This window comes from Hipposideros armiger, unplaced genomic scaffold, assembly GCF_001890085.2.
Source record: "Hipposideros armiger isolate ML-2016 unplaced genomic scaffold, ASM189008v1 scaffold_1701, whole genome shotgun sequence".
NCBI lineage: Eukaryota > Metazoa > Chordata > Mammalia > Chiroptera > Hipposideridae > Hipposideros > Hipposideros armiger.
Window position 1 is genome coordinate 12,440 of NW_017733051.1, and position 17,135 is coordinate 29,574.

The 17,135-nt window shown below is 38.1% G+C and overlaps 1 protein-coding gene across 1 annotated transcript; it reads left to right on the forward strand.

Moving 5' to 3' along the window:
• The first annotated feature begins 2,914 nt into the window (after positions 1-2,914).
• LOC109378037 (major facilitator superfamily domain-containing protein 6-like) lies at positions 2,915-16,934 on the forward strand. The gene is made up of 7 exons (XM_019634490.1): positions 2,915-3,052; positions 3,169-3,266; positions 12,177-12,338; positions 13,254-13,352; positions 14,577-14,857; positions 16,656-16,680; positions 16,838-16,934. Exons 1-7 carry the CDS (start codon positions 2,979-2,981, stop codon positions 16,846-16,848), a joined length of 750 nt encoding a protein of 249 aa, XP_019490035.1. The 5' UTR covers positions 2,915-2,978; the 3' UTR covers positions 16,849-16,934.
• Positions 16,935-17,135: the final 201 nt, after the last annotated feature.

Sequence of the window (17,135 nt, forward strand, 5' to 3'; positions counted from 1 at the left end):
TTTCCACCTGGTCTTCCCCGTGTGTCTGTGTCCTAATCTCCTCTTCGTCTTAGGACACCAGTCGTATTGGATCAAAGCCCACCCATATGACATCATTTTACCATCATTACCTCTTCAAAAAAAGGCCCTGTCTCCAAATACACTCTCAGGTGCTAGAGTTTAGGACTTACGACTTCAACATATGAATTTGGCGTGAGGGGAGGAGGACACACAATTCAGCCCAGAACAGTGGATAATATGGCAGTTTACATATTCCAAAAAGATCCTTAGGTTGCTGAGATATTTTCAGTGACTATCCAATAAATACATGTCTACTTTCTTTTCCGTTTCATACATCAAAATGCTGCCTTCCTTTCTGCACATAATCTTACCTTTGCTGATTTCTTGAAGTCACTGGCTTCCCCAGAATAGTAGGATAGGAAGGAATGTAGCTTTCCTCTCTCTTTTGGAATTCTGGAATAAAAGTGTTGTCAAAAACAAAAGGGTACTTGGTTTCTCTTCTTTAAAATAATAATAATATAATAATAATAATAATAATAATAATAATAATAATAAAATGAGGCTACCATTTATTGAGTGCTTATTTGGGGTTGTAAATTATCACAACAAGCCTGCAGAGTAGATGTTATTATCCGTACTTGATACATGAGGAAACTGAGGCTGAGAGAGATACAGTAGCTTGCTCTAGATACAATAATACCTTGGTTTGTGAGCATAATTTGTTCCAGAAACAAACTACTCGTATTGCAAGAAATCACTCATTTACCAAGTTAAAATCTATTAGAAATGTTTGCTCATCTTGTGGAACACTCACAAACCAAGTTACTCGCAATCCAAGGTTTTACTGTACTTCTTATTTTGCTTTTTCTCCTTTAAGGCACCTGTTGGGTCCTGAAGAACTATCAATTGTGAGATTAGAATGTGGGAAAAAAGCGAAGTACCTATCAAGGTCATAGATACTTGGCTTGTTGGTGGCAATTTGAAACTTAAGGGTCCCAGAAGTTATGGACTCCAATGACTGAATTCCACATGCGTGGAGGTTGGAAGGCATAGTACAATATACCTCTTACACTGGGCTGATTGACTCAGGGTTAATTTAGGCCAGGATCTTTGGACTATGGGCTGGATTGAATAACAGTTGTCATGGTAATTCAGAGGTGGGCTTAAAAGAAAGGGTATGGATAGGCGATATGAACACAAGGAAGATGGATTACTAAACTTTTTTTAGGATGGAGTATGGAAAAGTATCACTGTGAGCTGCTTGGAATGAGCTAGACCATTGGTTGTCCACCCTGGCTGAGTATCTGAATAACCTGGGAGCTTTCAAAACCACAATGCCTGGGTGCCAGCCCGAGAGAGATTCATTGAGAGTGGTTTGGGCCTCGACATTGGTAGTTTTTAAGTTACCTGAGTAAATCTGATATACAGCCAAAATTAAAAAGAACTAGTGAGCTAGGCCAGGGGTTGGCAAGCTGTGTCCCATGGACCAAATCTGGCTTACTCTCTATTTTTCTATGGCTCATGAACTAAGAATAGTTTCTATACTTTTAAGTGGTTGGAAAAAATCACATGAAAATTATATGAAATTTAAATTTCAGTGTTCATAATTCATATTTTACTGGAGCACAGCCATCCATGCTGATTTATTTGCATATTGTCTATGGTTGCTTTCATGCTGCAACAGCAGAGTTGAGTAGTTGCAAGAGACCTACAAAGCTTACACTATTTACTGTATGGCCCTTAATAGAAAATGTTTGCTGATCCCTGAGTTAGGCTAAATTGAGCTCATCAACAGAGCTGGTTTAGAACTTAAAAGGAGACATAGGTTTACATAACTTGTTTGTGTAGTGTATGTTACATTTTAATTTCCTGTGGGCTTTTGTTGTTTGTTTCCTAGCAGAAAGACCCTGGTTGATGGATCTGTAGCAAGTTGGTTCAACAATTTTTTTTATCAAAGAGGACTGAAACATACACTTTTTCCCTCTAAACATGCAAGTACAAAGAACGTAATGTCCACAGACTATAACCCAGACCTTTTCAATACTGAGGCTCTCCTAAATCCCTTCTAATATCCATTTCCTATCCCATTCCTACCCCCTCAACCCTTTTTCTGTCTTTCCCCCATACTTTGGTTGCATGTTTGTAGTTAATACCAGCATGAAGCCTCAAAGCATTTCCTTTCTTTGATCCAGTTTTGGAAAAAGAATATTTATAGGAATGATTTTAATATAAAAATACAGTTGAGTAAGATTAGGAAAATATCACTGATTCTCATATTGATTTATGTCTTTTACCTTCTAGTTTTCATCCACTTGAATTTAGAAAACAAGGAAAGCATTTAGGTTAGGAAAATTAACAGAAAATGGAAAACAATCAAGAAGGAGAAATCCCTACCATCTGGTTGTTTTTTGTACAGAGAAGCAGCTACCATTTGTTTCCAAACCAGCCTGTCCAGTTCAGTATGAAAGAGATCATAACCTTATGCTTGGATGCACTACTTTGGGCCTTCATTTATTTTGTTTTCACTCAAAATTTTGGTAGTAGTGTTGTGATGGGGAAAGCTAGCATATGATTTCATGCTTTTTCTAAAAAAAAAAATATATATACTATATCAATCGAAGTAATTAAAAAAAAAGTATTTGATTGCCAAACAGTTTATTATTCATCGCTGGATGATAGTTTTTGATGACCTTGAGAGTCTCCTTGTGAAACTACTTGGTGTCTTGGGTACTGTAAGCGAGGCCACATTCATATTCGCATGTTCTCATTTTTATCCTGTCCTTCCCCTATCATAGCAAAGTGGCTACACTCCCAGGCATATTTACCCTACAGCCACCTGGGAGGAAGCCAGCAATGTCATTACAGATGGCAGCATGCCCAGACTATCTAAAAAAGCATTGTCTCGCTACTAATTAAGTTTCAGGAAGGGTGTTGTTCACTTTTATATTAACAGGCATTTTGAAAGGCTGAGGGCAGATATGTTAGAAGCACTCTTCTTATTCCTAAGAGTTCATGGTTCAATTTACTCATCCTTTCGCTTCCCCACTCTTCAGTATGGAACACAGTCTGCTGGATGATGGATGGTTTGAGCAGGGAAAATATGGGTAGTAATTGCATGTTTTGTATCTTGTACTGTGATCTCATCTTATTTTCCTTTGCTTTCTTCAGGGTTCTGTATATTGGCCTGGCCTGTAATACAGCTCGCTATATTTATATTTCCTATCTGGAAAATGCCTGGACTGTTCTCCCCATGGAAGTCCTTCAAGGTAAGTTAACATCTGGAATTAGAATTATTTTTCTCTCTAACTGAGCTATGACTATGTAAAAGTTCAGTGGCTGTCATTGAGCATCTGACTCTACAAAGGAAGGGTGGACCTACTGTTTTATCTGATTTTAAAATGGTTGTTAAGGAAGAGGTGACATCAGGAGGGCTGGTTCTTCAGTTATTCTGAATGCTGTCTTGTGTGTGTTGAGCCAAAGCTGGATTTGACCCACACCCTTATAATTAAACAAAGAGAGAGAACTCTAGAATAAACTCTTATGAACAACTGTGAGGCATGCATAGCCAAAGGTGGTTTTAAATATAATGGATTTATCTTTTAACGACTTTGGTGTTTTGCTTTTGTAGGTATAACTACACTTAATGAAAAAGGTTGTCATATTTATTTTATACCATCAGTTATTTTTTAATCACATCTAGTGATTTATAACTATAGTCAGGCTACTGTTTTCCCTTTAAATCTTTGCTCAAATATACTGACCTGAGTTCTCTTTAATTCAGTGCACTGTTTTCTGTCAACATATAACTATGAAAAAAATTCCCAGGAGGCTCTTGCAATGTAGCTTAAGAGCACTGAAAACACGGATATCTGTTGTAAGCGCATTGCAATGTTAGCTCATATAATCCAAACTACAGTAAAACCTTGGATTGTGAGTGTTCCGCAAGATGAGCAAACATTCCTAATACATTTTAACTTGGTAAATGAACGATGTCTTGCAATACGAGTAGTTTGTTTCTGGAACGAATTATGCTTGCAAACCATTTAGGTATATCCTAAACACCCGTGTTAGCAGCATGGAGAAACCATTTGTTGGTTGGCATTATGATTACAATAAAGGTTCAGGACAAGGTCACAGGAGGTGAAGTCTTCTGGGACAGCCCAGGCTTCTAAGTCATTAATTGTACTAAATATAGTCTGTGATCATACACAATTTCATTAGCTTTATAGATTGCCATTATCATTTTCCCCAACCCAGAGGATGCAGATGCAACATAGTCAACGTAATTAATTTCTTGTCATGATATCTAAGATGAAAGGTTCACAATTATACATCTAAACAAAATGCAAGCTCCTTCATCACATCCCATGGTGGCAATGGGGGAAGAAAAACCTATCCTAATTGAAAGGAGATATAATTTAAATTCACATTATAATTCTAAAATTCAAATATATACACACTTTAAAGGTGCTTTTCTCAGGTCTGATGCAATGGTGTAATTGGTGAAACATGATTTTTGTTGATAAATTTATAGAAAATGGAAATTTGGTCTTACAATAAATTATTGTTTGTAATAATTAGAACTCTGGAAGAGCATTGAGGTAGGGTACACATCTCACCATTATATCATTTAAGAATAACAAAGTACTAAATATGAACTACAGGAAAGAATTATGCAATAACAAAACACGAGGTGTGATCAAACAATACGGTGAATGTTTAAATAACAAAATTTATTACAGTAAAAGACACATTGCCATTAATCCTCCTCAAAATACTCCCCCCTCACTTCGAACACACTTATCCCATCATTGTTGCCACTTTCTGAAACAGTTCTGGAAGTCCTCTTTCATGAATGTCTTTAATTGCACTGTCGTGGCTGCCTTGATGTCCTGAATCAATTCAAAATGTTGACCTTTCATGGTCATTTTGATTTTGGGGAAGAGCCAGAAGTTGCAAAGTGCCAGATCCAGTGAATAAAGTGGATGAGGACACATCATAATGTCTTTGACAGAAACTGCCATACCAGAAGCGATGTGTGACATGGAATATTGTCATGATAGAGGATGAAGTAAAGACACTCATGAAAGAAGACTTCCAGAACTGCTTCAGAAAGTGGCAAGAACAATGGGATAAGTGTGTTCAAAGCGAGGGGGAGTATTTTGAGGAAGATTAATTGCAATGTGTTTTTTACTGTAATAAATTTTATTTAAACATTCACTGTATTGTTTGATCACACCTCATATATGCAACACAGTTCTTACGATTTCCTACCTCTCATTCCTATTCTGTTCTGTGAGGTAGGATTCTCTCCTGACTTAACTGCTGTATTGCTATGCCAGTGTGTAGAATCTATAAAAATAACAAACAAACTGGTATGTCTACAAAGAAGAAAGTATGTTGTAATAATATAGGCATATGTTTTTTCCCCTGTTAATTTAATATGAAGCTGAAAATGGACAGTTTGCTTAAGTTACTCAAGAAAACAGAGCAAAAGAGAGAAGCCTTTTTATGAAATGGTTAAAGGAACAAAAGAATTTTATAAGAAGGAAAAAAAAAACAAATGCTGTTGTGAATCCCAAAACTTTTTTCCTGTTGATTTATCCAAGATATATTAAATAGCTACTAAGAATCAGGCAGCATGCTGGGTGCTGGGAATGTAATAATAAAAAAAAAACATATATTAACTTAGGCCTCAAGGTCTCACCATCTGTTCTGGAAACCATATGTGTACACACATAATTACTATATAGTGTGTTAGATGGAATCAGAAAAATGTGCCAGGTAGCAGAGAAGGAGGTCCGTGGAAGGAATGATTAGCTTTGTGAATCAAGGAGTGGGAGGATGAAGATACTATTGAAAGGTTCCCCAAGGAAATCACCTATGAGCTGGATTTGGAAGGGTGACTAGGAATCCAGCAGGTGGCCTAAAGAGAGCAGGCATTTTGGCATAGAGAAGGGCCATGTGCCAAAGCTCAGAAGTGGCACCGTCAGGGAATCTAAGTGGTAAGCTGGGGCTTACCAGCTTTATCATTGCAAGCTTTCGATCCAGGACATCGTTTTATAATCCTTATGTGTATCTAAGAGCAGTTAGCCCAGGATTTAGGGAACTGGCCATGTTCTGAACCTAAACAGGAATTCTGCTTCCTGTGGCAGCCCACAATTTATACTGTGTGCTTCATTTTATTCCCCCCTGCGCCAGTAGAAACCTAGTTACTGATGTGAAGCACGTGGAAAAAGGGATCTATAAACACGGGCTCTCCTTGTCTGACAGAGGGTTCTGTGACCAGTTCCACAGAGCTCTGTGTCTAAAACTGGAGAAGATGGTTTCATTCTCTGGCAGAAGTGAGTGCTGAGTATTTTGGTTGTACAACAAAACCCAGATCCCTTGCCTTTGTTTGACCCATGCTCACCCCACAGAAAATAGTAAATCATCCATGTGGAATAAATCCTGCATCACAGGAACATATTTCTGACTGAAAAGGTTTGTTTTACCAGTCTGGGTTCTTCCACCTACAAGGCTTGTCCAAATGACTTTAAAGCCCCTGTGCTTAAGGCAGCTCTCCTTAGGACACAGTAAAGACGAGACATGATGATGATGAAACACTGAATGATTTAATTACAGGACAAGCCCACTGTCATGATAGATGCCCCTTAATCCCTTAGCTGGAATTGTTCCCTGCTCATTACCAAAGACCTGGTCTTCGGAGGGGGAGGGGTTGAGAGTGGGATGTTGGCTCTCATCAGTCATCTTGACAAACCTGACACTGAACAGTCAGCACTTCCATTCTTCGATTCCCAACCAGTGCCACATGAGACGGGTTTCTTAAAAGATAGAAGTGAAGTCTATCTCTTCATCCTATCACCCCTCACCTCATCCCCAAATACCATGAGAACTCATACCACCTAGTGGGCAACTGAAGGGGAGGAGACAAGTTGATATGGGTGGGGTGGACAAGGTGGGATAGTTGATATTTATTTCTCAAGATCTCATTTTTAAAACCCATAGGAATTTTCTCCTTTACTTTTGTACAAGAAGCATTTAAACATTCCTGATTGTGATCAGTAGTGTACACTTTTGATAAAAATCAAGCCCAGATTTGTTATGCTCTTTCCTATGTGGGTATTGGTTGTGAACCCTTGCAAAACTTTGAGATCTTGCTATTAAAATGTATTTAAGGAGAGAGTAAGGCCAGCCCTGGGCTGTTGTCACTAAAGAGGTCCTTTTGAGGTGCTTGAATTAATGGCTCAAGTACTTTAGGGTGAAAATGAGGACTGTGTCAGGTCTTTCTCTGCAGGATGCTTGATCAGTAGGAGCCAGATTAAGATTTTGATGAAAGATGGTTTTATAATATCTCCAGTAGGAAGGCTTGAACTGACATTTACGAAGCTTTTCTCTCTTATTTAGTATGCCTATTCAGCTGAGTAAGAAGCATATAAGAAGCCTTCCTCTTATGGTCTGGAAGAACAGGGAAAAATTATGAAAGGATTACTATGATGCCCTTATCTGACAGTGGAAATTTGGAACATGATTCTAGTCTATCATCCATATTGGAAATTTTCTGTCTAGCTTAAAACACAAATAGCTTGCCATATGAGTATGTAAGATAGACAAATGCTCCAAGTTTAGCATTTTAATTGACAAATTGGCATATGAAAGTAATTTGTGTCACTGTTAAAATTAATGTGTGTTTTTTTAAATTTTACTGGGGAACAGTATGTTTACCAGGACCCATCAGCTCCAAGTCAATCAGTTGTTTCAATCTAGTTGTGGAGGGCGCAACTCAGTGGCCCAAGTGGGACTCAAACCGGCAACCTTGGTGTTATGAGCACTGCGCCCTGCTCTCTAACCACCTGAGCCAACCGGCCATCCCTAAAATTAAGTTTTAATTGGAATCGTCTTATAAATTATAATAGAGCAATTTTATTATTTGTCACTCCCATGCTAAAAGTTACTAAAAGTACTTATAGAACCATTTTTTAAAATAGACATTTTGTCCTTTTAGAATTCATTTTAAATGTCGTCTGCTTCAAGGATCCTTTTCTGGCAATTGCATCTCACTTAGCTCTTCCTTTTCTGAATTGTTCTCAAATTTATGGACTGTGTTACACAGTTTAGCCCTTAATTGCTGTCCAATTATTTTACAAATACTAGTTTGCCTTCCTGAATTAGTTTTAACACTTAAATGTAAAGACTGTACCTTATACTTTTTGAATTCTCCAAGGGACATGCACATAGAAAGATATACTATAAATGATTTGATTGTTTGATTGATTTCACAGTCCCCTGCAAAATATACTATAGTCTGTCTCTATTTTCTAATTTTTAAAGCTTGTGAGTAACACAGGAAGTTCTATCTCAAAAACTGATAAATATGTGAAGAAAATTTGAAAACTAAATTTGAAAGTTGCACCTTTAATAAGATAGCTTTTTTCCTAAGATACGATCCTGCCATCCACTGCACATATGTAAAAATGTATTTTAATCATTTATTTATGCTCTCTATAATTATTTGAGGCAACTTAAACCAAAATATGCAATAATCTGGAACCATAAAGTGCTTAAGCTTGAATTAGACTACGTTGTATTCCAGCTCCCCAACCTAAAAGCTGTGTCTTTGGGCAGTTCTGAGAAAGCCGACATTATCTAAGGTACTGAAATTGTTTAGCCAGACAAAGCAAATATATTTATTTTTTACTTCTCTGAAAATTAAGTAAGTGTGCATAGTACCTCTAATCATCTAGTGCATATTTCTAGTTAAAAAATAACCTAGTTGAAATGATTACTGAAACATATGTAAGCTTAAGAAAAATTATTTTGTTTCTCAGTTAAGTATAGGGCATATAATCTAATGTGACCAGTAAAAATTATATTTATTCCATTATGGAAATCTACTTAAGCTCATCCCTGGTAATTTGATTGTTTGTCAGACATTGTGAATTTTTACCTTGTTGGGTGCCCGATATCTTTGTATGCCTATAAATATTCTTGAGCTTTGTTCTGGGACACAGTTAATTACTTAGAAACAGTACAATCCTTTAAGGTCTTGCTTTCAAAGATTACTTAGGTGGGACCAGAGCAGTGTTTAGACTAGGGTTAATTCTTTCACAGTACTAACACAGGACCCTTTTAAGTACTCTGCCAATCTCAGGAATCATGAGTTTTTCCAGTTTGGCCGATGAAACCAGTACTATTCCTGGCCCCTATGGGTTCTGAGTACTGTTTCTGTAATGCTTCCGGTAGTTCTTTCCCTGGCTTTGCAGAGTTCCTACACATGCTTTTGCTGCTCAGTACTCAGCTGAATGTTGCGGGAAATCATGTGCAGATTCCTGGAGTCTTTCTCTGTGAAGCTCTCTCCTCTCTGGTACTCTCCCCTGAAACTCTAGCTGCTGTAGTCTCCCCAGACTGACAGCTCCATCTCCTCAACTCAGTGGATCCCCCTCTATGCCTTGCAGCTTTCAAACTCTAACCAGGCAGTAAACTAGGGCTCCTTGTTTATTTCCTGTCTCTCTGAGATCACTGTCCTTGTTGCTCATGTCCTGTGTCTTGGGAACTACTGTTTCATAGATTAATATTTTGTCCAGGTTTTGGTTGTTTCAGGAAGAAGGGTAAATCCAGTCCCTGTTAATTCCATTTTGGCCAGAAGCAGACTAATGTCAGATTAAATCTTAAATTTATATTCATCTTTTAGTTTAATTTTCCAAAACATAGGTTAAGAGTTTCTGATGATATTATCTCCAAATGAGATTTTTCAGGGAGCAAGTCCATGACAAATCTAGGCAGAACCAGATGATTTCTTAATCCCTTCCATTTATAAAATCTGTTGTGTCATTATCTTTTGTTTGCTTTATAATTTTTTGAAATTGAAATCCAATAGGGTTAAGTATCTCACTTAAGATGTTTCCTTTTTTTTTTTCAATCACAGTTGACATTCAGTATTATATTAGTTTCAGATGTATAGCATAGTGGTTAAACATTTATAGAATTTACGAAGCATTCCCCTCGATAAGTCTTGCACCCACCTGACACCTTATATAGTTATTACAGTTAACTATATTCCCTATGCTGTACTTTACAAATCCATGACTAGGTTGTAACTGCCAATTTGTACTTCTTAATCCCTTCACCTTTTTCACCCATCCCTCAACCCCACTCCCACCTGGCAACCATCAGTGTGTTCTCTGTATCTATGAGTCTGTTTATTTTGTTTATTTTTTTAGATTCCACATAAAAGTGAAATTATATGCTATTTGTCTTTGTCTGACTTATTCACTTAGCATAATACCCTCCAGGTCCTTCCATGTTGTCACAAATGGTAAGATTTCATTCTTTTTTATGACTAGTACTTCACTGTATATATGTACCGCATCTTCTTTATCCATTCATCTGATGATTGAAGCATTTGATCCATTTAAGCGATTATTCGTAGGTACGTAGTTATTGACATTTCATTGTTTTCTGATTGTTTTTGTAGCTCTTCTTTCTCTTATCTTCTGGCTGTCTTTTCTTGGATGCTGATGACTTTCTGCAGTGTTGTTTAGATTCCTTTCTCTTTACTTCCTATATATCTTGTGTCATTATCTTTTTATTATATTAAAGCAGTGCTCTAATAAAGATTTAAATTCAGACAACGCACAGTTACTATACATTAAAATAACTGCTACCTTTATCCTTCCCTCCCTCCTAATAAATGATGAAGAAATAATGAAACTGGTAATGAATCATTGTAAATGGTCTCTACACTCTTCTGGAAAAAAAATTTGAACTATATATTAAAAAGCATAAAAATCACGATATCCTTTGAATCATTAACCCCACTTGTAGAATTATAGCCAATGTAAATAATCTAAGATATGAAAAAAGCTGTATCTCCAACAATGTTAATCATTGTGATAAATATAATGGAAAAAATTGGAACTAATCAATGTCAAAATGGGTGCCCAATAAGAGGTTAATACACAAAATATATAAAGAACTCCTACGACACAACAGCCAAAACAACAAAACAAAACAAAAACAAACCTAACAACTCAGTTTAAAAATGGGCAAAGGATCTGAATAGGCATTTCTCCAGAAAAGATATACAAATGGCCAGTAAACACAAAAATAAAAAAGATGCTCGGCCTCACACTAGTCATTAAGGAATGCAAATCAAAACTATACTGAGATACCCTTCATACCCATTAGGATTGTTATTATAAAAAACATGGAAAATAAGTACTGGTGAGGATGTGGGGAAATTGGAACTCTTGTACATTTCTGGTGGGGATGTAAAATGGTGCAGCTACTGTGGAAAACAGGCAGTTCCTCAAAGTGTTAAATATACTATTACCCATATGACCTGTTAATTCCATGTGGAGGTATATACCCAAAAGAACGGACAGCAGGGACTGAAACAGATAACTTGCACACCAGTTTTCACAGCAGCAGCATTCACATACTAGCCACCAGGTAGAAACAACTCAAATGTCCATCAATAGATGAATGGATAAAAATGTGTTATCTACATATAATGGGATATTAGCCTTAAAAAGGAAGCATTCGGACACATACTGAAACATGGATGAATTTTGAGGACATTAAGCTAAGTGAAATTAGCCAAACACAAAAGGACAAATACTGTATGATTTAACTTAGGCACCTAGGGTACTCAAATTCATAGAAACAAAGTAGAATAGTGGTTCCCAGAGCCTTGGGGAAGTTATTGTTTAATGGATCAAGTTTCAGTTTGGGATGATAAAAAAGTTCTGGAGATGGATGGTGGTGATAGTTGCAGAACATTGTGAATGTACTTAATGCCATTAAAGTACACACTTAAAAATGGTTAAGGGGGTGGCCGGTTAGCTCAGTTGGTTAGAATGCAGTGCTCATGACACCAAGGTTGCCGGTTCAACCCCCACATGGGCCACTGAGCTGTGGCCTCCACAACTACATTGAAACTACTTGACTTGGAGCTGATGGATCCTGGAAAAACACACTGTTCCCCAATTAAAAAAAAAGAAGTTAAAATGGTAAATTTTATGTTATGTATATTTTACCATAAATAAATAAATCTCCTTATTTTATAGATATATGTGTATATATACATGTATTTTAAATGAACAACTCGTGTTGGAAGAAAAGCATAGCCTAGGAGTGCTGATGAGACTGTCCTTCCTGCTCTTCTTCCTCCTCAGGGGTGACACACGCGGCCATCTGGGCAGCCTGCATCTCGTATCTCAGCGCAGCCGTTCCCCCTGAGCTGAGGACGTCTGCTCAGGGCATCCTGCAGGGCCTTCACCTGGGTTTGGGCAGAGGCTGTGGTGCCATGATCGGGGGTGTGTTAGTCAATTATTTTGGTAAGAACGGCTTTCTCTTTTTTCCCTTTCTCAACTTTGACAAAAACTTATGATTTTTCAGCAACACTGTAACAAGCACTCGGATTGTTACTGAAGATTGCCAGCAGCTAAACTCCAGTAGTCATATTCTCTTTCTAGCTTTCATGGTAGTCATAATTGTAAAGCAGTGTGCTTCGGGTGTTAAGGTGATTACAGCCTGCCTGTAACCATGCACACTTTTCTGATGAATAGCTGAGATAGATGCTACAGATATCTTAAAGGAGCCAGATAAACGAATAAATAAGCACATGGACTTTTGCTTTGAAGTAAACTACCCTAAACCTGCTGATAATAATGCTAGAGGAAAGAAAACCCATCACTGTTATTCCAGCATGAGATCCGGGGCCAGAAAAATCAAACGATATGCTGGCCTTGGTAATGTCACTACATCCATGACAACAGTCTGTGGGCCCTGTCAGATCTCCCTTATAGGAATTACAGGGGCTGAGGTGAAGATGAGGTTATTCTGCTCTAGGATCTGTGGAAGGTGGGCCCAGGGATGTCTGAATTTATATAGCACTATTTGAACTCTGCTGCTCCAACTACACAATTAGTAGAGCTGTTTAATAGTTAGGTAAATGTTCTTTATGAAAAAGAGAGCACCATTGACTTTTATGGTGAAAGGCACCCAGATAGAGTCCTTTATAAATGCAGTTTTAAAATTTGACCAATGACACATCCAATAGCAGCACCTGGGTCTCCTGACACCCACCCAGCCATATGCATTTTGCACTCTATGAAGCTGGCCATTTGCCATTCTCTGATCATCCCAAGCTCTGCTGCCCTTGTCCTGAACTTGAGCACATTGACCGTTTTGGAAGAACGCTACCTGCATTTCCTGGAATCCCTCTATAGAGAGCTCTGTTTGTTTTCCAGGGGCTGCTGCAACCTTCCGAGGAATCGGCATGGCCTGCCTGGTCATCCTCCTGCTCTTTGCCCTGATCCAGTGGCTGGCAGTGCCAGATGAGGAAGAAGGTAAACATACCCATTCTTTCTTAGTGGTTGGAGAGCTTGAAGCCATGGGGAATTTCATGCATACCCTTCAGAAACCAGAGGTGGTGACAGAGCGTACAACAGACCTGCTTGGCTTGATTTTCTCTGGTGGTATCAGTGGACTCATGCATACTGTTGTGCAAGAGAAGCTACCTACTGTGTTGAAAAGAATATTAGTTGTCTTACATAGCTTGGGATATTCTTGTTTTGGTTTATGGTACAAGGTACTAGGGGAAGTATTGGTTTTAAATTTCTCTGGTATTCTAAAGGGATTTAAAATTTAAATTAAATAGTCTATATAGTAATTTATCTACTAGAGATAGGAAGTAGTATTAATCTCCATGCTTTTACCTTCCTTTGAAAAAAATGTCTAAATCTTAAATTTGAAGTTTTCCATCAATTAGGTTTGGCCTTCATTAAAGTTGTTATAGACAAAGAAGATTATATCAAATATAATGTTTAGATGAGAACAAATTTTCAACTCTTTTTAAATTTTTTGTTTTGTTTTGTTTTATGAAGAAGAGCAACCAGTAGAACAGAAATATTCCTGCTCAGGTCTCAGGTTCCAGAATGGAGCTCATCTTATTTTGTGTCCTGTCCTTTGAGTGGCGTTTGCCTCAAGTACCTGAAATACTTTTGTTAGGAAAACAAGCTCGTTACAGAAACCCCAGAGACAGATTTTAATCCCAACAAGTTACTTAGCAAGTAAGACCAATGCTGACTTTTCTCACTCTTGTTCTTTTATAATCTTAATTGGATCATATCTCTTACACAGCCTCATCTCCAAGCCTTCAGTTAAAGGCCAATAAAACCAGCTATCACTTGGCTTTTCCTGTTTTGATGTTTATCTTTAAAATCTCATCCTGTAAGTGGACCTAAGGCAACATTCACTGAAACCTTTGCCCCACAGATGTTAATAGCTAAGTTAAATGAACAATACATTTTATAAATAAATGTTAGTTAATGTGTATTAAGCCCTGTAAAGAGACCCTGGAAGAGAAACCTCATGTTCACTTGCTCAGTACTTGCACCAAGTAAAGAAGAAGCCCTTGGTATACAGCAATTTATTAATGTTGCCAAGAACACGTTAATAAACATGTGATTATATGGGCTCGTGGGATTATATGCTTATTTAGTTGTTTATTTTTATGTTTGTTTAAATGTGTAGAAAACTCAAAAATGATTCAAACATGATTTTCTCTCCAGACAAGTCAATGTTGGCAGAAAGGATTCCTGTTCCATCAAGTCCTGTTCCCATAGCAACCATCGACTTGGTACAGCAACAGACAGAAGACATCATGCCACGCATTGAGCCCAGACTTCCACCCAAGAAAACCAAGCACCAGGAAGAACAGGAGGATGTGAACAAGCCAGCCTGGGGGGTCAGTTCCTCTCCCTGGGTGACCTTTGTCTACGCACTCTACCAAATTAAAGAGATGATACTGCTAACAAGAGACAACCATGCTTCTGAGATACAGCCTTTACAGGTAAAATTCCTCTGCCGGCCCACCTTAAGTGTGCTCAGTGTTTCAATTATTCAGCTATTCACTCAACAAGATTATGGAAGGTCTAGTGGGGGAAACAAACATGCAGACAAATAATTTCAGTACTCTGTGACAAGTGCATTACAGAGGTGTATACAAGATTCATTAGAGGGAGAATTCGGCCTTATGGAGTTGAGGAAGGTTTCACAGAGAAGACAACACTTCTTGAAAGAAAGAAAATGTGTCTATTCTAATTTTGTATATTTCTTTAAAATTTCAGTGTTGTCAAGATACCAGTTGCGGTTGCAAAGCAAGAATATATGGTTCTTGCTTTGAGGCACTAATCTATATAATTCTAAAATTCTAGTGGGGATCTTAATAAATATCTGATGAATTAATGAGTACCCTGAGCCACTGTATAGGTCTACTAATAACACCTATCTTAGTGGAAATGTGGTTTGCTGGTGGCCCCACATGAAAAATAAAAAGGGTAATTTTTCTAGTCCCAAGGGGATGATCTCTCCTGAGTCAAGTAAATCATGTTGATAAAACAGTGTGGGTAATTGTAACTAAAGCTATATTCTGCCTTTGGAAAATGATTAAGCATGACTTCTGTGAACAGTTTGGCCAAAGCAATGAGGCCACGTCCCTGTGTTTATGTTAATCATTTCCTTTTACTTGATCATGTCAGCTCTGTACCTAGAGTAGCTTTAGAAGACACATAAGGGAAAAAATTTAGAATAAAGGGGAAAGACTTAAAGAGTAATTTGGGTAACTTCTGTTTTTGAAAATTTGAACTACCTTTATCATGACTTTGTAAACTAACATATAATATTTCTGTAATTTAAACCAAACCTCATTCTTCATTGATAACCATAATGCATTCTGGGCTATGCATGATCCTATTTATTTATCAAGATAATAAACTCACACAACTCCTCTGCTTAGTCAGGGAGGAGGATGTCAGGGTGAGAGGGGCATAACGGATGTGAGGCAGGGAGGTGAAGCGGAAGGCAGGACGGCAAATCCTGCTTGAACAGCAGTGTTTTCATTACTTGGGATACCCATCCTTATTTTCACAGAAGCCTATCGGGCTTAAGCATCATTGAATTTTTTTTCTGGTATGTTAATTTTAATAAACACTGGCTGGTATGGCTTAGTTATTCTTATTAAGAAACCATTATAGTAAGATTTCTTTTTTGACATTTTGGAATCAATCACAGAAATAACTTTTTTGTTTTGGTGCTCAGCTACTTGAAGTTGATAGGTACTAATTCAGAGGAAAATGCGTTTTAAAAATATGTTTCCTGATTTGTAAAAATGAGGACTGTGGCATGGGATACAGCAATGTGGCATTTTAGACATGCTATGGGGTGACTGCTGGAGTGTGTACTCACAGTTACAATTGCGTACATAAGTACTTGTTCACATTCCCTTTTTTATGTGGATGTTCTGTCTTATTTAACTTTTACTGTATACTTTAAAATGCCAAATATGCATAGGGCTTTTAATAAAATTTCAGGGTCTTCTTTTGTAGCCCTGTCTCTGAGATTGAGAATGCCTTACTTCCTGTTAGACAAGGTGCCTTCCAACTGTTGCATTCTATGGTCTCAGCAAGTGGCCTGAGTTTCAGTCCATGCTGCTTGCCCAGTACTTTGCCACAATGGCTGATGGGGACTCAGTAAATATTCGTTAATGTAAACTGTTTTCCTAATAGTAACAGGCATTTTGGTAGTAATGTTCCTTTATCCACAAGATATGTCTGCTTATAGTGTTTGTGTTTTTCATGCGGCTTTGGCAGTTGCACATAGGAAAAGAGATGAAAGGTAAGACGTTCCATCCTTATTCTATTACTTGTTCCCTGAAGTGGTCACTTGAGGATGATCTCCCCATGTTTCCTATATCTTATTGGGAAGCATATAAAGAGTTTTGGATTTATTTGCTAGCACTGACCGTGAGGCATCTCTTGTTTTTTCCTTCCAGGGGACCAGTGAGAATCGGAGAGATTCTCCAGCTGGTGGAGCCCAGCCTGTCCCATGTGAGACTCACTCCGACCCATCCAGCAACCAGCCATCCCCTCAAGCAACAGCATCTCAGACACAGAACAGCCCTGTTCTCCCCAGTGTGGACCAGAGTGCAAAGGAGTGTGAGGACCAGCAGGCTCAGCCTGCCACTGGGGGACACTGAGGGTCCTGCTCATCGCACACCCTGCATGGAACTGGGCTCCTCTGCCAGGACACAGGCAGCGGTGTCCCAAACCCAGGACATGCCTCGCCCTGAG